A 21934-nucleotide genomic window follows, 5' to 3' on the forward strand; every position below is an offset into this window, starting at 1 on the left:
GGTTGCTAGAACATGGGCAAATACCTTGCTACATGTCCCCAACCCCCTCCTAAATCTCTCATGCATTTGTCTCTGGCATTGGTTTGTACCACATGCCCATAGAAACATAGCTAAAGCTTCAATTGATTCAAGCTCCCTACTGCCTTTTAGGTCATAGCCATCACGTAGTATGCTATGTAACCTAACCAAATTTGCAGGTCTCATTCGGCAGTGTTCATAGCACCTACCAGGATCTAACAACAGATTCTCTACCCACTGCCTCCCGGTAGGCTCAGGCAGTGGGACATAAGGGTTACCTTGTCTCGGTACCTCCAGCATGTCCTAGACTGCAATGCCTGCAGCCATAGCTGCAGTAACCACCTCGTTGAAGCTCAACTCACTTGAATTCTGACTTTCCTCATCGCTATTGTCCATGCCCGTAAATGCTGCCAAGCAAAAGTATAAGCACATTTACAAGCTAGCTGTATGCCACAGCTCCAAGGCTATTTTATTATGACAGTAACTAATTACGACAAATAGAAGTATAACCAAATAAATAATTGAGAATCACTTACCTACTGCTACTTGAGTAAGCCCAGGAACATCAAGTAAGACTTAGATGGATTATGACAGACGAGATTTGCTTCGAACGGACTGTTTCACTGTCAGATTCATCAGCTATCTCCTTCCTGAACCCAGCTGCAACAATTCAACTATAATTAGCTACAAAGTACCATTTGGATATATTGAATTTAAAGTTTAAAAATTAGTATACTAGAACTTTATTACACTTATACTAGAACTGTATTAAACTTAAACTGGAAAAGGCATACACACCTTCAAGCTTGTCGATTACTGATGGCCTCTGCAAAGTGTCCCTGATGTGCCTACAACAGAAGTACGCAATGCTGATGTGTTAAAACATAGATCACTTTAAAGCATGTGTTTACAAATGAAATAATTTATAGTTACAACAACCAAGTCATGACTGGGAGCTGAAACAAAAACATCACATCATACAATTGATAACAGGTTCTAGAAAAAAAATACAACACATGGTTTGTGGGCAAAGTCCCCGTTACAAGACATGAAACCTCCACACATCTAGGATGACAATGAATGTAAAGAATACAAGTCCATACTCAAATGCCACAGTTGCATTGCTTCGAGATCAACATCCCAGCTGCTGAACTACTTCTTGTTTTTGTTCATTTGATATGTCAGCCACGCCATACGTTCTTCGGCTGTCAGCAGATTCTTGAACACCCGCCGGGGCACTGAGTCATTGAACAAATCCGTTGCCAAGAAGAACATGTCTGAAGTGGCTGGCACACCATCATCTCATAAAATTTGCATTGCTTCGTCTACCTCCACCTGTTCATGGGTTCGCTCTCTATCCCTTGATGCGCTCCTAGCAGCAATGCTCTTAGACAACCGGGCAATGTAGTCCCCCACATAGTAAGTCTTCTTCTTTTCTAGGCTGTTGACAACATGATCCCTGTTGTCCCTCTTCAAGCCAGATTGGTAGCTGGATGGGCCGCCTAAGTCTAGCCGACGCACGGCATCAGAAGGCGTTGCCTCCAAAATACCACCAGTGGACACGAAGCAGCCCGTGTTTCGGTTGCGGTCACCAAACAGTGCCTCCAACTGGTCTAGGAAGAGAGGTTGCCTACCACGAAGGACCTCAGGATGACTACCATCCTACAAAAACAAGAGGAGCACATAATGTTAAACAATGCACCATATGTAGTCGAAACTATTATCAAGATCACGTATCGAGTTCATGGGCTGGGAACCTTCTTGAGTTTCCCAGTATTCAGTGTCAGCATTAATGGCGCCTGTACGTGGGTTCCTCCCAAGCCCAGTGGCTGTCAGCCCATCTTTCCATGACTGGTAGGCTTTTTTTAGGTATCCTAGCCTATTATTGCATTATCTCTTATCAAACTGGGGGAAATAAGTGTAAATGTTGTGCCAGCCAGCAGTGGTGAGACCCTGCTGAGTGAAGTTACACTTTTCCTTCTCTTGAAGGCAAAGGTCCAGCAGCAGCTTGGTTTCATCCACGGTCCAAGTTGCACGCTTAGGAGGCATCTGTTGGAACATGGAAGGGCTAATGTCGATTGTGGCTAGACATGCTAATGGTACCAAAAAACCTAAAGGATTGAAATGAAATAACAAAAACACGATGCAATGGTCACAATTGTGTACTTGCCTTGATTTCACGCTTTAGGCGCTTGGAACGCAAGTTGTACCGAGGGGATTCCGGTGGGGAGCAGGATCCTGTTGAGGACGGTGCCAGTATATATACTTCGAAAGAACACACCTACATGATAAACAAGTTCCCATGTCAGAGCTAAATGCTGACCAAAGTAATTGCATGCAAATGTATCTTTTTCGAATAGGAACTCTATGTATTTTGTACAAACATCAGATTATTCAAGTAACAAAAGAAGTAAGGGAATTAATGTGACTATATCAAAAGAAGTAAGGACATCAGTAGTACTGAACAGCTGCTGAGTAGCTCAAATGATGCATACAGGCTACCATTTTCACTGGGGAAACCTACTAAATGCAATGGACACAGATGTGCAACTCACCCATCATTAGTTTACATGACCAACAAGGGGAGGCAAGTGTAAATGGAACCCTAACCCAGCGGATCTGATAGCGGCATGCAAAAATGGGATAGCAGTAGAAAGAAGCAAACCAAAAATACCGTGGTTACGACGGCGGAAGCTGGAGGAGGTGATGGATCCGGTGCCGTGGAAGGCGAATCTCCCATCGGCGGCGTCGAATCGCCTAGATCTGGTTTGGGAGACGGCTACAGCTCGGAGAAGGCACCGGATCTGGTGCTGTGGAAGGTGGATCTCGCCTTCGTTCGCTGTGAAAAGGGATGGGATGGGTTTGCGATGGATGGCGTCCGGCGGCGATACGGGACCAGCGGCGCGGGCGAAGGCGACAAGGGAGAGTGAGTTAGGATGGCGGCAGCTAGGAGCGGTGGAAACCTAAGCGCGCCACCGAATGAGACGGGAGAGAGAGTGGGATGGCGGAACCTAAATATTGTAGGGACGACGGAAGCAGGAGGAGGTAGATCCGGTGCCATGGAAGGCAGATTTGCCGTCGGCGGCGACGCACCGGCTGGATCTGGTTCACCAAATGGCTCAGAGAAGGCGCCACCGAAGCAGAACCTGCGACACGGGCCGTGTGGATGTCACCTTCGTTCTCTGGGAATAGGGATAGGAGGGGTGCATGACGGACGGCGGTCGGTGGCAACGAGGGACCAGCGGCACTGGCGAAGGCGAGAAGGGCGAGTGAGTGAGGAGCGCGGCAGCTGGGAGCTCTGGAAACCTAAGCGCACGACCGAATGAGACAGGAGAGAGACTGTGGCAGAACCTCCTAAATTATAGGATCCACATGCATTTATCACTATCCAACGACCTTTGACAACTAGACATATATTCCTGGTAACTTAAGAAGTCTATCGGGTGTCCTCGGGGAACCCCGAATCATCTATGATTTCCGAGTAGGATCACATTACAGAGTCATTGCCGTATTACAACATTTATTCAAATATCAATACCAGAGTAAAAACAGCGGAAGTCTTACAATAACATAATTTATAAAACAGTAGTTTCAAACCTCGCAACTAGGTTCGATAACTATTACAAACCATAGTAGTAGTGGAGTGGCATAATTAACATATACATAACACACAAAATAAACATCTTGCCCAAGGATCACACATTTACTTCTCATCGTCAGAACAAACGATAGTCATGCAGCACGATCCAAAACAGATCTGCTCATGAGGCTCACCTGCAACAAGAGGTCAACAAACCCTGAGTACAAAAGTACTCAACAAGACTTAACCGAAATAAAACTGATAGAACTCAGGAATGTCGGTTCATGGGATTCAAGGTATGGCTTTAACAATAATCAAAGTTCTTTTGCGTAAAAGCTCTTTAACAAAATTCTTTATATAGAAAACTTCATAAAATCATATACAAAGCTGACACGATCCATGTTGAGATCATGAACTTCATATCCAACACCTTCACAAGCCTTATTCGAGTTCTAGTTATTAGTACTACGAAGATGAATAGAGAAGTGAGTCTCCATAACCGAGGAGCAACGATGATTCGAACCGATTAAACCCAGCTAGAGATTCCAGACCACACGACATATGCAGGTCCCTGACCTACATATACCAACCTACCCTCGGATCCTCTAAAATAAGAATGGGTCCGCGCCACCCGAGAATACAGTACTCCACCAATCTAGCCCATTGCCACGTGGGTACATGCTATTCCCGCCATCTCTCCACTCCCAGTGCGCGAGTAGCCATTCTCGTAATAGAATTGCCAAGTTCAGGCTTACCAGAGTATGTGGTTAGTACTACAAAGTCTCACCGCACACAGTTCAACAACGAACGTGCCTTAACCGACACAGGTGGAAAGAACCTGCTCACAAGACCTCCATGTCTTGTAGCTCACACACACCGAGTCCGCCCGGTCTAGATTTATTACTCCACATTCCCATATCACATGATAACATAAGTTAATCAAATCCCATTTAAAGTTCGCAGGTGACAGGTAATCACCTGACTTTCATCGTTCTACGCATAGCTAAGCATAACTAGGCATATACGAATTTAAAACTAGTAATATGGTAATTATAGAATAACAAGGTGGGTAATGTACCAATTTGACTTGTACTTGACTCCTAATCACTTAATGCAGTAAAAAGAAGTAAAAGCGAAATCAATTTGTAAAATACAAGGTAGGGTTGTATGCATCCGGGGCTTGCCTTCGTTGACGGAAAAGTCTGGTTCCTGCGATGTTTCATAAGTATTCGATCCGACCTCAACAGACGGATTAACCTCCTCAACAACTTGATTAACTACCACGTGTTCACCTTCGTTCACTACACGTAATAACAATGCCATATTTAACATGATACGGAATACGAAACATGATGCTTGATGATGGATGCAAAAATTAACAATTTGAATACAACTTTCCTTCGCGGTACAGTTGTAAGTCAAACAACTAAATCTTTTTCGTAACACATACATCAATTGCCAAGGATCATTATCAACTAATGACCCAAGGTCATCACTCAATCCAAAATTTCAAACAAAACCTAAATCATCAAAGGTTACTATTTACTTTTATGAATTAATTATTTAATTCAAAATTATGAAATAAATCAACTTATTCTAATTGAGCTCAAAATTTTAGTAAATGTTCATTATATGATAACTAAGTGGCAAAACAAATTTCATAATTTTTGGATAAATAAATAAGCCTAGAAAAATCATGGAAATCCATTTATTAATAAATTGAGCAATTTTTATCACATTAAAAAATTACTGAAAACATTATTTCATATTTTTCTTAAATAATATACATCACAGAGAAGTCACACAAAAATTTTCATAATTTTTGGAGCTCTAAATAAATCTACACAAAAATAACAAATTATATCACTATTCATTCAAATCTGAAAATAGAAAAATCCATTTGAACGCTGAGTCACTAACAACGGGTCCCACCTGTCATCCCTAACCTCGCGTGTTTGACCACGACGACGACGGCGCTGACCGACGTAAACTCGTCGACGGTGAGTCCAACGGCGACGGCTAAAGTACCAAAATGATCATCAAGACTAGGCGCATCGATTAACGTCCCTATCAGCACTGATTACGGCCCTATACTAGCTCGTCGTCGGCCATGGCGGACGCGGTGGCACGGCAGCGCTACGCCGGCAACGTGAGACCTATACAGCTTAAATAGAAGGCCTAGGAAGCATCAGCAGCTCACTCCAAACGCGACTGAGTAGAGCACAAGGCCGGAGGAGCAACGGAGAGGTGGGTTGACGTCCCGAGCAAGCACGGCGAAGCATATCGTCGTCGGTGGCGATGTTTCGGGAGCTGTGGTGGTTAAAATGAGAAATCAATGGATCATAGAGGACTACAGCATCATGGCGAAGCTAAAACAAGACTCAGTAGGGGCAGAGGATCACCGTAACATGCTGGCCACGATGAAGCGCTCGCGACGGAGACGCTGCCGGCCACGAGGAAGAAGAGCGCGCACCGCGAGTTTTCGACGAAGACAAGCCGAATTGGTGGGTCGGCTGAATGCGCAAGGAGTAAGCGAAGCTGGGACACGCTTTGCTGCGATAGCGTGGGCGCTGGTTCGACGGCAAAAGCTCAACGGAGTTATGGCAACGACGCCGGGAAAATAGAGGAAGGGAAACGGCGAAGAACGGCGACGGCTTAGGCCTTAAGGAGCGGCCAGAAGCGCAAGGAAGCCACGTAGGAGCCTTTCCCATGCCAGCGCGAAGCCGAGGACGTCCACGCGCGCGCCTAGAAGCGAACCGAAGGTCGCCGGTGGTGTAGCTAAGGCGGTGAACACTGTTCACAGTATTTACAAGTTTGTCATTCGCCAAAATTTATAAATTACTCTCAAATTTTCATAACAACTCAAAAATCTCCAAAAACAAAAGTTGTTCAAAATCAAAAGTTCTACAACTTTGCTTTTATAACCAACTCCTAATTCGGTCTAGATTTTGAAATGAACTTTTGAATTCAAATGGGGAAATTTAACGAATTACGCCTTTTTGAATTACTCCAAATTTTACTAAACAACTTGAAAAACTCCAAAAACAAACTTTGCTTAACTAGTCAAGCTCTACACTTTTGCTTTTGGACTGAACCCCAAAATATGCATAGATTTTGAAATGGATTTTCAGGGTAGGATTTAAATACTGAAAATCGGGGTTTTCACGAAAAATTCAAAATCAAACAAACTTTGAACTTGAGTCAAACAATACAATTCAACACATACCACATGAATATAAACTTGTTTTAGTGTATGCATCTCAAAGTTTGCAATATGAACAATTGCCTTGCAATGCATATGATGACATGTCATGTTTTTAATATTTAAACACCCGGGGTGTTACAGAGACTGGGATGGCGGCAGCTGAATTCTCTAGACCAGCCGAACGGCTGCTCCGCGCCTAGGTCACAGTGCTCAAACCAGCTCCAGCCGGTTCAGCCGCGTACTCGACCAGCCGAACGAGGCCATTGTATGGAATGTCTGAAAACAAGTAAAACATTTACAATATATGCTTACAATATATGTGTATAGTCACTGTAATATATGCAATATCCAGATGAACACTTGCAACATAAGTCTAAAACAAATTGAGTAGACGCTTCCAACATATGTGTACAACCACTGAAATATATGCAACGTCCATATAAATACACTTTCAACATGCGTCTAAAATATATAAAACATTTTGAACAAACGCTTGCAACATGTCTCTAAAACACTTACAACATATGCAACATCCCCGATCTATTTTTGCAACATCTATGAAATAATTGCAACATGCCTCTGGAACGTCTGAAACACGTGAAATATACATTTGTAACATAGAGGGAGAGAGGCCTGGGCCGATCGATTCCGGGAGACGTGGTGAGAGCTGGCGAAGAGCGGCTGCACGCGAGCTCCACTAGCACCAACACCAACAGCGTGCGAGCACTAGCAGGACCAGCACTGGGCTTGGCTCGACGGCGACGGAGGGGCATGGGGGCGGGGAGCGCCATAGCCGCTGGGGTGGGGGGAGCTCGGTCGTCGAAGGAGAGAGGGCGTCGCAGGGGTGGGGAGGGCGCCGCGCCGGGTTGGAGGAGAGCCGCCAACTCCCCTACAACACCGCCACGCCACCTCCATGGATCTCGGATGAGATGGGGGAGAGGGCCACCGGATCTGTGGACGTTGGAGGCTCCCGGTGGGTGAGCACGTCAGGATGGGGTAATGAGTCGTCGGGGTAGGGGGAGGATGACGCTGGGTAGGGGAGGGCGCCGCCGCCGACTAGAAAGGTAGCCATGGCCGCATGTCGGGGTGGGACAACGCACGAGTGCGAAAGGGATAAAAGATGGGAGGAAGAAACGAGCGATAAGATTTTTTTTAATAAACATACGGACAGGGTAAAAAGGACAGTCGGCGATTGTGCGATCCATCGGACGTACACGTGGCATTTCCGAACTTCGAAACCCAAGTTTTTTACGGAACTATTTTGCTAGTCTTTTCTTTCTAACCGGACCAATTTATGAGCGGCCTGGGACTTGCTGCGCCACGTTGAAGCCCAAGGCGCACCAGTTTCGTGTGGTGCTGGTGGTCACCACCAGTTCATCCCCTCTCCGGGAGTCTAGACACCTGTAGCCTGTAGGCTAACGCACTGTTCTCAAGCTCAGCGCTTCGCAGCCGAGCGGAGGAGGCGAGGGCGATGGCAATCGCCGGGCAGTGCTCCTCCTGCAACTATACGTCACCCACCGCGCAGTTCCAGCTCCACCGACGGCACGGCCACCTGCCGCAGCAGCCCCAAGCCGCACGAAGAGCGCGGTGGCCGAGGATGCAGATGGCCGCAGCTGCCGGCGGCGGGTCCATCAAGGCGGCCACGGACGCCGAGTTCTTCCAGCCCTCCGACACCAGGCCCATCATGCTCTTCGACGGTGCCCACCCAAGCCCTTGCTCCCTCTCCGCTCGCGTCTTGGGAAATCTCTTAATCTGCCAACTGCCGTGCTCTGTGTGTGCAGGCGTCTGCAACCTCTGCAACGGGGGCGTCCGGTTCGTGCGGGAGCACGACCCCAACAGGTATAGCCGCCCTGCTCAATTCTCAGTCACAGCACACAGCTGGGTGTGCTACTCATCAGTCGATCAGCAACAGCGATTCAGTTTCTGATACGTTCTGATGGGTTTGCAATTCCAACGAACAGGAGCATCAGGTACGTGCCGCTGCAGAGCGAGTCCGGAAGGAAGCTCCTGCAGAGGTCAGGGAGGTCCCCTGACGACATCTCCAGTGTTGTTCTCGTCGAGAAAGACAGGTGGCCAACCATAGGCTTCCTTCAACAGTTGTTGATTACTACTGATTGCTAGTTTATGTTATTATTATCATATTATGTATGATGAAGTGCTAATCTTATCATGAAATTTGCAGGTCTTTCATCAAGTCTGAAGCAGTGCTGAGGATAATGGAGTACCTCAACCTGCCCTTCCCGCAGCTTGCCATCTTCCTCAACTTTTTCCCTCTGTAAGCTCCCTCCTCTGCCGCTCAGCTTAATTTGTGCATTTTATGTTTTGCGCTACAAATTAATCAATTCTACAACAAAAATGTGATGATAATTAGGTTCTTGAGGGACTTCATGTACGATAATGTTGCGAACAACAGGTACGCCATGTTTGGCCGCTCCGAAACAGAAGCATGTGAGATACTGTAATTGCTGCTATGAGATCTTGATACTTAGCTTATATGATTAGATATCAATAATTTGCATACATGATGTAACATGAACATCTATGGTTGCGTAGTTTTAGTCATCTAAAAAAAACTAGCTCTATGCTCCTTGTAAGTGATAGCAATGAAGGGCATACTAGCTACAAAGGCTGTGAAAACTGTATTCTTGGTACCACCATGCCCTCAGTTGTTCCATGGGCATTCAGAATGGTTGTGTTTGCTGGGGCAGTATGTTTCACCCAAGAAAGGTTAACGTTACTGAGATAGATGCCATGGCAATGAACACTTTGGCTGCATAATAATTTGATGGCTTCTTGCTCGGAGGATGTCCCTTGGATGTCAATAAATTTTGCATCGCTTATTGCCACGCCACCAGGCTACAAAGACAGTAAAGTGCAGATACATTTCAACTTTTGTTTGTCTTTTAGACAACAAATCTGAGTGATAAGCATGACAACGTTTTTAGTATGGCTCACCTTTGTAGGACAATTTCCTTGCGGGCAGTAGAACTGGTCGATGACAATAGGATACCGAACTTCTGTCATGTTGAGGCTCGCAAAAAGGAATCCTTTTGCATATCCCTTCCCTCCCTGCATTCATAGCTTCATGCATTAGAGGGCATTGCTCTGGCGTGGCATATGGTTTGCAGCAAGCATATCTAGAGAGTGTATGCAGTGCAACCTCATTACAAATTCATTAACCCTGAGTCCTAATTACCTGCCAGGATTTTATCCTCACACCATTCATAGTTCCAACAAAGCTGCAATTAGTTACTACAATTTGTTCCACCTTCGCTCTCAGATTTTCCGAGGCTTCCCACACTACATATATTACTAGAGAATAAGATGTTCAGTTATTAGTTGATGCCTCTATTAGTGTATATGCATTCTTACCTGATACCATGACCAGGACCGCATGTGCTGTGAGTGACGGTAACATTTTTTGTGTGTGATAGGATTGATACACAGTCATCTCCTGCATTTGCCCAATGTTAGCATTCATGCGCATTATTCGTCTGTTTGTGTGCTTATTGTCAGTTCAGTTACATATATTGCACTGGTGTACTTGTACACAAACGAAGTGTTTTTTTACCGCTTTGGATAGAATGGAGATGATGGTGCTGTTCGACGATGCCACAGTAATGCCGTCTGTGTTGGGGCTATCAGCTGGCGCAGTGATGGAGACACTGTCCACGAGCGCCTGGTTGCACTGGAACAGGGTCATGTGCTTGTCTGCACTGTTCTTCAGACGTATCCTTCTGACACATAGATCGTTGCACAAAGAGAAGCCGGGCAACTGATTCACATGAACCCAACGTCAGCACCACACTTACATTAATTTGTCTGCCTGACTAGCTAGTTTGAGACTGAATTAAAGGGTAAATTGTGTCTACTTACAATAGGCCGGGTTTTGCATCTCTGTGAAAAATGAGAAACAAATCAGATTATTCTCAAGGATCAGAGAGAGAGAGAGAGAAACAAGTGCTATATGATGAAGCTAAGCCTACCTTATGGTTATAGCAATCCCACCAGATGCACCTTGGCCATCGATCTCGCCATTCCCATCCAATGTCAAGTTGTCGACTGCGTGGAAGGTCAGGAGGTTGGTTTGTTCAGTCGTCCAAATGTGGTTTGGTGCTACAACATTGCCATCCAGCTGCAGACTACAAGTTCAGATCCCGTGCTTCTTGTTTGCTGTGTACAAAACATATGGATGCAGGATGACAATCTTGGGATGGTTGTTACCTGTATGGTGATCGGTGACTTGCAGGGACCCTGAAATGTGACTTCGCTCAACAAGAATGCCCTTCTTCTCGGTATGACCATGATTGGCCTGGCCTGATCGCTGCAAGCCGCTTGCCATGTCGCCAAGAATGCCTTTTGGCAGCGAAGACGACCGAGAGGGAGATCAGAAATACAAGAAGCAATGCAAATTTTTTTGGCGTTGTTGCAACCTTCAAAAAAAAATTGGCGTTGGCTGCTGTTACCTGCGAATCATCTGTCTTGCCATCCGCAGCCGCATGGAAGTTGACGTTGTATTTGAGTTGGTGGCACTGTGCCGATTGAGTGGCCAATACAAGCAACATGATGAAGGTATGCGTTACTGCAGTCGTCTTCATCATGATGAAACATAGCTGGTTAGAACGCCAGAAAAAATTATCATAAAAAAGCTAATGATTGACAGAACGACACCCACCATGGTTACGTGTGAAGGTAAAGGAATGCACGCAATGAGGACCTATCAGCTAGTCATTAGAATCTATGGCACAACTAAAATCGCATTTACATAGAAAGTTTTACTACACTCGTATACCACAAAGGAAGGGAACTAATCAGACTAATTAGACCGAGCTTACCATATGAAAAAAAAAATGGTTGCCGAATTCAGTGCCATTCACACGAGGTAATAGATACTCCTCACGCAGTATTTCTGGTTAGGCGCTGCCCGTGTACGTGCACGCGCGCCGCACCAGCGCCAGCGTCACGGCGGCAGCATCGTCGGGCTCGGACGCCTCGCCTCCCCTTGCCGCCGCCGCAGCCGCTTGCAGCGGGAGCGGGTGCGACGAGGCGGGGAGAGAGAGAGGTGCAGGAAGGAGAGGGAGAGGACGGTGAGCGCCAGCAGTGGTACGGTGCTGGAGACCATGGGCTGTTGACCGATTGGCGAGCGAAGCCGGACTGGGCAAGCGGAGACACAGAGGTGGTGGTTGGTTGCCCTTGCTCCGGACTTCAACTCTCCAAGTGGGCAGGCAGGCAGCAGCTCAAGCCTCAAGGTGAGCAGCGTGGAGATGCCATGTCACCTGATCTGATGCTATTTTTTCCCCCGTTTGGATGGAAAACACATCTGATCTGATCTGCCGGAGTAGTAGTAAAACTTTTTATTTAAGTTGGCCCACCGGTCCATGTCAAGACCACCAACTCCATTGATTATTTGTGATGCCTTGCCATGTCAATTTGCACAAGTGGCTCTCCAGTCTCCATGATCCACGAGTTTCAGAATCGTTTTCATCATCGTGCATCAGTGGCACTACGCCAGTACTACCATTACAGGACGAGGGCCAGTGCCAGTCTCCACGAGAGTCTCGTGGGAGATTAATGAGACGAAAAAACAAAATCAAAATTTAAACAAAACTATCGAGAGTCTTCGTGGTGGGACGGTGGTAAATTAATAACAATAATACTAATACTAATAATAATAATAATAAAAGGAAAGGAAATATACAAAAATAGGAGCATTCCGAGGATTGAACTCAGGACTCTCACACCCTAAGCGAGAATCATACCACTAGACCAAATACCTTTAGTTATATTTATATCACCTAAAATACTTTTCATGTTGTTACCTATGATTAGGTTCGCTTACGCTAGGAACCGGACGTCTCGGGCGCAGGACGCTGCGTCGGTGGTCTGCGCGACACCAGCCCAAAACCCCGCTCCTTCGTTCCTAAATAAAAAAAATAAGATCGTACTTTATTATTATTATTATTGTTATTAATTTACCACCGTCCCACCACGAAGACTCTCGATAGTTTTGTTTAAATTTTGATTTTGTTTTTTCGTCTCATTAATCTCCCACGAGACTCTCGTGGAGACTGGCGCTGGCCCTCGTCCTGTAATGGTAGTACTGGCGTAGTGCCACTGATGCACGATGATGAAAACGATTCTGAAACTCGTGGATCATGGAGACTGGAGAGCCACTTGTGCAAATTGACATGGCAAGGCATCATACTCGTTCCTATCCAGTCACTCGCTCATATCCGCTGGCCCAGGCGCGGCGCGCGACCACCTCCGAGGCACAGCGCTCGATCGCAGACCCTGCCAGGCCAACCCGACGCGTCGCTGCCACCATCCCCCGCGGCGCCTCCGTCCCCCACCGCGCCTAGGGCGCGTCGGCCTAGGCCGCGGAGCAGGTGCTCGCCTACGGGTGCTTGCACGCCTCGCGCAGGTGCTCATCCAAGCAGCCGAGCAGGTCCTCGCCCAGGGACGCACTGGTGAGCTCCATGTGCCGCAACGGCATCGAGCTCCATGTTCGTTCAAGCAATAAGGTGACATTGCGTACTGGAAACGTATGTTGCAAGAGTATATTTCAAGTGTTTCAGGGGTTTTATCTGGATGTTGCAAGTATTTCATGTTGATGTTGCAAAAATAAATCGGGATGTTGCAATGGTTGTAACGTAGGCCTGGTTTAGTTTCAAAAACTTTTCCCAAAAAGTGCTACAGTATCCATCACATCGAATCGTGCGATACGTGCATGGAGCATTAAATGTAGACGAAAAAAAAACTAATTGCACAGTTTGGTTGAAAATCGCGATACGAACGTTTTGAGCCTAATTAGTCCATGATTGAATACTAATTGCCAAATAAAAACGAAAGTGCTACAGTAGCCAAATTCCCAAATTTTGTCCAACTAAACAAGACCGTAATTTGCAAGCTTTTGTTCCCAATGTTTTAGTTGTTTTTGCAGACGTACGTTGCAAGTGTGTTTATCTGAATGTTGTACTTGTTTTACGCATACGTTGCATGTGTTTTATCTGTATTTTGCATATATTTTGCAATGGCTTTTCAAGCGTTTTCAGGTGTTTCTACGAGTGTTTCAGCGTATATTACAAGTGTTTCAACTGTTTTCGAACGTATATTGCAAATATTTTATTTGGATGTTTCAAAAGTAGATCAGGTATGGCATCTCCCTCCTCATCTTCTGCTATCTCGTCTCAATGTCTCGTCTTTTCGATGCTAATGATGTTCGGGCGACGTGGGGACGGGCGACGTGGCCCCGCGTAGGGACGAGCGGCGCAGAATCCGAGCCGGTGGGACGTGCGGAACGGAGCCGACGTAGGGCGTGGGGACTGGGGAGCGGCGTCCAAACACGGGCCTTGGGTCGTACGTCTGGCCGTACTGTTCCATCTGTAATCGAACATATTACATATCTACCTGTGAAGGTACGTTGGCTGGAGCATTGGACTGCGGTGGCCTGAATTGTGGCTTCTGGTATTGTCGACGATGGGGACGGGTCAGCGGGGAATTACTAGAGTCGTCTTTGTTGTGACGTGAACCCGGATCCTTCGTTGAACGAGGACGGACCATCTAATCTAAACCCTCGTTCGGCTTATTTGACTTGTTTGACTTTTTTTTTTAATCGGAATAGTATTTTTTTCTCACAACATTTCAGTCAGAATAGTGTTTTTCAGCCAAGATTCAGTAAGCCGAACGAAACCATGAGTATAAGGACGAGATTGCAAACACACGTATTGTACTGTAGTATATACGTATAAGAAGAATGGCACACGCTCAGGCAAGAAGAAAATAGTACCAGATAAGCTTCGGATGCTTGGGTTCAGGGGTTATGAATTTTCTCGCCGATCTTCGTATCGCCGAATTATGATCGCAGAGCCAGCCGGAGAAGATGCGCACGACGGTGTTATTCTTCATTTATTTATTTATATAAGTTTTCGTTCAGTTTTCAACCAAACACATGGTTGTTGCAGTAGTTCTGGCCATGTTTGGATTGAGGTGGACTCTTTGAGAACCTGTCAAAGACAATCTCATTCAAACAAGCTATATTTTAGTATAGATTCTAAAAATCTAACACACAAATTCTAAGAATCTAAGAAACCAACACAACATACAGTCTCTTCGTTTCGTCGTAAGCAATCGTGGATTATTTACTGCTGGCTGGTTTAGTGTAAGAGAAAAATATTATTCCAGCTTATAATTCACGATCATATACGAGCAAGTGAACAGGCTGATAATTCTAAGCCCCCATTTGGTAAAGTTGACGGCTCTGGTTTTGACTCATCCGTATATTGCAGCGAAGAGTTGTTCCTATCTCAAACTCTCAAAACGAACTAGCAACGACAAATAAAGTCATTATTTTTTTTCTTCACGGACTCTGGCTCCTCTGTGCCCTTTAGCGAGAAAGCAGAACCACTTGGCCCGGAGTCGTTGCAAACGACGCCTAAAAATAGGCCTTTTTGGCCTAATATAATAACCGCTCGCTACCACAATATGTGGGCAATCAATGAGAAACGCGTCGCGTGTTTTACTTCAACTACTTGCACGCTTTCAGGTCATGGAAACACGGTGAAAAAGAAAGACACAAATGCACATAATGCGTTCCGATTGATAATTGATGTATACCACCAAAAGATGCATCTGTTCTTGGACGAAACGTACAGCTGCTTCTTACACCGTGCTACTCGATGGTGTTAATTCGCACATGAACTCCGATCCATTGGTAAAAGCCAAACCGCCGCGCGCGTCCGCGTCCCAATCCCAAGCTGCAGGGAGGACCGGAGGAGCCTGATCTCGCTCGCTCATCAGTTGATCCTGGAGCACCTCCTCCTGATCTCGCCCTGCCCGCCGGTCTTCACCCCGATGCTGCTCATCCTCACCATGGCCTTGGGGAACTCGTACCCGAACCTGAGGCCGAAGAGTTCCCGGACGTTGCCGGCGTACTTCTGCACGACGCCCTGCGTGGCGGCGTCGCTCCACAGCCGATGGTCCGACTCCAGCACGGCGCCGCCGTCGCGGACGTTCTTGAAGAAGCTCACGTCGAACGCGTCGGGGCTGCCCTCGTCCAGCGCCACCCGCCGCCCGGCCGGGGCGCCGCTGGGCGGCGGGCACAGCGCCCGGAGCTGCGCCAGCGACGCCTGGCTGATGGTCGGGTCCGCGTTGCCCGTCGCCGTGAAGTTGTACAGCCGGTAGCAGAAGAACTGGCAGTCCGTCTGCCCGATCGTGTGTGCACCTACCAATGTGACGAGGTCGTGGTCTGACAGTCCCTGGTCCGCGAACTTCTTCCTCTGAACGGATACAGGATCGGCAGGCGATGGCAAGGCACTGGCGCCAGAAGCTGACGAGAGTCTTCCGTCTCTTCTTCCCAGCGGCACCGACCAGCTTGGCCCACCAGTCTTACATCAGTACATTTACGGATTTATTTACCCCAAGAAAAGACAGAAGAACACAGTAAATTCATCATCAGTTCTCAGTAAATAAAACAGTTAAGAAAAACATGACCTCAATCAAAATGTAAAAGACTCGCTCTCGCTCAGTTAACATGGACTGACTCTCACCAGATCAACGGCGTCACGCGCGGCGAGAGCAAGTATATCAGCGCATGAGACCACCCCAGGGCATACGGCTTCTAGCTGGGACTTGGCGTCATCTATCACCTCAAACCCCCTCAGCCCAAGATTCTGTGGTGCACTCCTTTCCGAAGATGCTCCAGAGATCAACACTGATGCATCGCACCCCTGAAATGCAAAGTCAGCAGAACAACTGTCAGACTCAAATTAAAGTGTCCATCCAGCCTACAAACTGTTTATATATGCAGCTTGAGTAAGAGTGGCAGTATATATCACCACAGGATGAAACTCAAAGTGGTAGCCTAAAGGAAAGATGTATAACTAGCCCGAACAAAACAGTCATGGAAGTGTAGCCTGAGCAAGCCTGGGGCGATGGTGGCATCCCTGTCTCCTCGGCGTCCGGACAGTAGGAGTCGTAGAATTCGATCTGCAGTCCTTGGCTACGAACAGAGGAACTTCTCAGCAGCAGAGCAGTGAACGAAAGGAGGAGAAGACCTGCCATTTCTGATGCTGCCATGGTCTGAAATGTCTGGCCAGTGCTGGTTATCGGAAACAGCTCTAATTGTGGCACGCAGCCCTGTGATCTGACAGCTCGTTATATAGTGTCACTGAGCTTGAGCTGGCCTCTATCCTCCAATCACTAGAGCCATTCAATGATCGTAGTGGAGTAGCTAGTGGATCGTGCACTACTGCAAGATGTGGTTTCCAGGTAGTATGTATGTATGGAGACCCGATGTCTGTTTAGTTGCACTTCATTTTGCAAAAGATTTTAAGATTCTTCATCACATCGAATCTTTAGACGCATGCATGAAGCATTAAATATAAATAAAAAATAAAACTAATTATACAGTTTAGACGAAATTCACGAGACGAATCTTTTAAGTCTAATTAGACTATGATTGAACACTAATTGTCAAATAACAACGAAAATGCTATCGTATTATTTTCAAAAAAATTCGCTAACTAAACGAGGGCCTACACATTTTATGGCTCTCTCTCTTATCGTCAAATGGTGCGAGAACTAACTACATTGTCAGCCTCATGTGCCAATTTCTTTTGCTGAAGCAGCCCTAAATTTGGGAGAATTCATTGCAATATTTCAGATTTATTTTTTTCACTTTTCTTAAACGTCAAGTGCCTGAAATTTAGGCTTACGTCAGGCGACGTGCTGACCGTGTGAATCTGGGCGGTTTAGCACAGCCGCACGTAGACTACTCGGTTTTTAAATTTTTTGTCCACTTATCCTATATTAAAAAAATGTTATTATAATTGTATTTATGGTTTTGTTTAACGGGTTTGTGTTTTTGTCTAATTATCACAAATCCTATCTATCAATCGCCTGATTTGTTAAAATTGTATTTGTCCTCTTGTGATTTGTTTGTGATTTGTTAATTGTCATGTTAAAATACATCAAATTGTTGTCTTTGTCTGACTATAAAAATAATTATAAATTATTAGTTCTCTTTGTGTAACACAGATTAGATTTTATCGGGTTTGTGATTTTATCTAACAGGTTTTTTATTTTTGCTTTTTAGAGTAAACACAGGGGGATGAGTCCCCACCTGAATATATTACCGCATATTCTAGACGGGTCTGGTGGGTGAAGGGCACCCTAAATAGTCGGTTTGGTGTCGGTTACAATGTCGGAAAGGGGGATAGAGAGATAGATTGCATCCATACAATTAATCTCTAGAAGTTAGAGAGGAGAGAGGATTTTCTAGGGACACAACACTGCCAGAGGGCTACAGTGTCTTGCAAGCCACCCTTCGATCTACACTTGGTGGCTGTTTAGTTCCTAAAATTTTGCAAATTTTTTCAAGATTTTTCGTCACATCGAATCTTTGGACGTATGCATGAAACATTAAATATAAATAAAAAATAAAATTAATTACATAGTTTAGACGAAGTTCACGAGACGAATCTTTTAAACCTAATTAGACTATGATTAGACACTAATTGCCAAATAACAACGAAAGTGCTATAATACTATTTTCCAAAAAAATTCACCAACTAAACAAGGCCTTGGGTGGAGGCCCCGAAACACCACGTCATGTCGGTGTTTCTAAAGTTCCCAGCAACAAAGCAGGATTAGGGATGATGTCACCTTAGGATGGGTCCTATCTGGGGGGTTGGCACTCCATAGGTTCTCCACCTATCCTATTTCTTCCATTTTCCATCCAATCCTCACCCAAAATTAGCGGGCGAAGTCACAGCTCAGGATGATATGCAGCCTGTTCGCTTGCTCGTAAACGATCGTAAATTTTCAGCCGGGAACAGTGTTTTTCTCTCACACCAAACCAGCCAGCAGTAAATAATCCACGATACGATACGGTCTTCCGAACAGGCAAAGAACCCGACCTGGAAGGGGTTCTTCATTGTTCCTCTTAAACAATTCACATGTTGCATCGGTGAGCACACCTTTCTTCGCCAGGTTCACTTTACACTGTATCCGGTTCTGCAGTAGGAGCCAGGCAAAGAACCCGACCTGGAAGGGGTGAAGCTGCGCCAGACAAAGGCAAAGGAGGGAAGCTGCTGCTCCTCACTGATCGATGCCTTGTATATAAAGGCCGTCGCCGGCTTGTGTTCTTCTTTTTTTTCAAATGCACAAACTCTCTCATCTTGTGACTCTGACAGAGAGTGTTTCAATTCGTCAAGGGCAGGAACTGTAACAGAAAACTGGGAAAAGGTCTGCTAGTAGTAGTCTAGGACAAGCTGTGGAAAGGTTCCTCGCGAGTGGGACTGGCATGCGTGGGCTACTGGGCTTCCACCACGATTGTCATCTCGCGTTTCTAGCGGGCAACAAATCCACAACGAATTGAAAGCTCGTGATCATTCGTGAAGCGGTCCTAAACTCGGAGTACCTAACTCTTGAATTTTCATGTCCCTAAATTTATATGACTAAGCCTTAAGTTTTATACTATTTAGGTCTTCGAACTTATACTACACGTTATTGATGAACTTGTCATGGCCTCAACATAACAATAACAATAACAACTCTTTTAACGCTCTGGGAATTCCCGGCTCCTCACGCTCCGGCTACTGTTCACTTATATATGTATATATTTTTATATTTTTCCTTTCCATTTTTTGTCTTTGCTTTTCTCTTCCCGTTTTCCCTCGTCGTGCAGCGAAGCGCGCGTACCTTCTTAGGGCCTCTTTGGCACGGCTTATGCCGGCTTCGGCTTCATCTATTTTGCGCAAATCGAGGCACTGTAGCGTGAAGTCGTTTTGTAAGCCGGGGTTAAAATGAACTAGAAGCTGGAAAAACCAGTTTTTCTAGCTTCACCGGCTTTGGCTTCACCGGTGAAGCTGTTTTGGATGAGCCGTGCCAAAGGGGGCTTTAATATTATTCATGTCTCCTGCAGCCACTGCTACCGAACAGATACTAGCTGGTCCATGCATGTCGGGTCTAGATCGAGGTAAGATTAATATAGATTTTCACACTTCAACTAAAGGTAGTGAAAAATGTTTGGTGACTTTGTTTTTAATTTTTGTAGGAGCAAGTTTTTGGAAACTATTGGAGGTAGACAATAAACTCACTCCCTACTCTATCTAGGAGTTAGAATAACCATAGATTTTACATGTTGTTTGTTTGAAATTGATGGAGATGCTCTCAGGAAACAAACCACATGGCGAGTGTGAGATGGTTGGGAAAACAACTGATACAGTACTACTCACTCAGTCCACGAAAGAATAATTATAGGATCCATACCAATCAAGATAGTTTAAGTTTGACCAAATTTACGGTAAATAATGTTAGCATTTAATGTCCCTAAATAAATTTATTATAAAAAATATATCCTATAGCTAATCTAATGATACTTATTTTGTATTATAAATGTTTATACCTTTTTATATATAAATTTAGTCAAAGTTCAAACGATTTGACTCATCGAAATGTGAGAATTGCATTCTTTGTTGGACGGAGGAAGTATTTTGCCGGCGCACCAGCACCTTGGGAGGAGGAAAAAAAACTAAAAAAGTAATCAGCGGCATATTTAGCCGTTACAGAGTCAAGTGGGTCATAATATTAGAAAAGCATACACAAAGCAATGGACAACTTCAAGTGGGATGTCAAGTGGGTCATAATATTAGCCCTTGTCCCTATTGCATTGCATCATAGTACAACATTCAGTTTATGGCCATATTCGTTTCTCTTATAATCTGTACTTTTTAGTTTGTTTTTTAGTCGGAATAATATTTTTCTCTCACAATAAATCAGCCGGAGCAGTGTTTCGGTTTGTTTTTTCAGCGAAGCGAACAGACCTGTATATTGTACGGTTCCAATCGAAAAGTTCTCCTCTAAATCCAGCCATGCGACGCACTCTCTTCCGTAGCCACGATAGTGGGCGACCGATGTACTGGTAGGCAAAGGAGCTGGGAGTGTCCAGACTAGGTGTGATTTTTGCCTGATGTTGTTTTCGTCCGGGATAAACCCATATTTATCATATTTTCATTCAGTTTTCAATCTGTGTGGATATTCTTAACAATTATATAACCTTGTGCTATACTAATGCACATACTAATCACCAATTATGTATATTAATGTGTTAAGTTGTTAACACACATGACATACAAGTGAATCATAGAACCAATCTTCATCCGTGTATATTACTGTGTGACTTCGTATATGTATACTCATAGACTATTAGTCCATGTGATCCTAACTTAATTTGTTGGCTCTCTACGTCCATATATTTGTTCGTTTTCGTATGTCCATGTATCTTGATTTTTCTAAAAATAACCATGTTTTTGCTAAAATATATATAGAAATAGAAATAGAAAAATGGTTTTCCTGTTTGCTTCCCTCCATTTTCATCTCTATCTCTATCCAATGCAACTATAGATTGCGTGCTAACTAAAGTGATACATGTTTGACCAAGTTTCTAATAAATAGTATTTATATTTATGGCTCCAAATCATTTTATTATGAAAATACATTTCGTAATTAATCTAGTTATCGCTCTGTTCGCTTGAATTTATCAGCCTGGCTTATCGGCCATGGTACAGTGTTTTCCTCTCACAACAAATCTGCTTCAGCCGACTTATCACCCGCAGAAACCGTCAACCAAAGATACCACAAATATTGATATTTTTTAATCTATAATTGGTCAAATTTAAAATACTAAAACATAAGGGCATGCACAATGTGCATGTGAGTATTGACCTTAAGCGTGGGACCCACTTTTTTGGAATATAACTGCAGCAAAGCCCACAATGGCACGACAATGAGCATGGACTCGTGTGCAGTAAAAATCACATTTACATTCCGACACTGAGTAAGAAAGAAAGGAGAGGAGAGGAGAGGAGAGGAGAGGAGAGAGAAACTTATGGTGCACCCTAAGCTTGAGGTGTTTTTCATATACACAATAGCTACGGTACATCTCCGTAATGGCTAATGTCACGGTGCATGTCCGCAATGACTAATGTCGTCTCTGTAATGGCTAATATCACCTCCTGTGTAGCAGCAATAAATGCTTAATGCTACCTTTATCTGCACATTGTGGTTGCCCATGAGTATCTTCTAGAAAAGTAAGGCGTAGTTGCATATCTTATCATACTAATGCATATATT

At 44.9% G+C, this 21934-nt stretch overlaps 2 protein-coding genes and 1 pseudogene across 2 annotated transcripts; 1 reads left to right on the forward strand and 2 right to left on the reverse strand.

Annotated features, from left to right (window-relative positions):
- The first annotated feature begins 8117 nt into the window (after positions 1-8117).
- Positions 8118-9608, forward strand: LOC136461666 (DCC family protein At1g52590, chloroplastic-like). The gene is made up of 5 exons (XM_066460954.1): positions 8118-8500; positions 8585-8642; positions 8765-8872; positions 8986-9078; positions 9175-9608. The coding sequence occupies exons 1-5, from the start codon at positions 8275-8277 to the stop codon at positions 9263-9265; spliced, it is 576 nt and encodes a 191-aa protein (XP_066317051.1). The 5' UTR covers positions 8118-8274; the 3' UTR covers positions 9266-9608.
- On the reverse strand, positions 9289-12202 carry LOC136461665 (polygalacturonase QRT2-like; annotated as a pseudogene).
- A 3169-nt stretch (positions 12203-15371) lies between these two features.
- On the reverse strand, positions 15372-16925 carry LOC136457656 (peroxidase 25-like). Its single transcript, XM_066457679.1, is given in 4 exon segments — positions 15372-16186; positions 16349-16528; positions 16687-16748; positions 16751-16925. Coding segments are annotated over 4 exon segments (960 nt in total). The 5' UTR covers positions 16878-16925; the 3' UTR covers positions 15372-15595.
- Positions 16926-21934: the final 5009 nt, after the last annotated feature.

Source organism: Miscanthus floridulus, chromosome 6 (genome assembly GCF_019320115.1).
Source record: "Miscanthus floridulus cultivar M001 chromosome 6, ASM1932011v1, whole genome shotgun sequence".
In the NCBI taxonomy this organism is placed as follows: Eukaryota; Viridiplantae; Streptophyta; class Magnoliopsida; order Poales; family Poaceae; genus Miscanthus; species Miscanthus floridulus.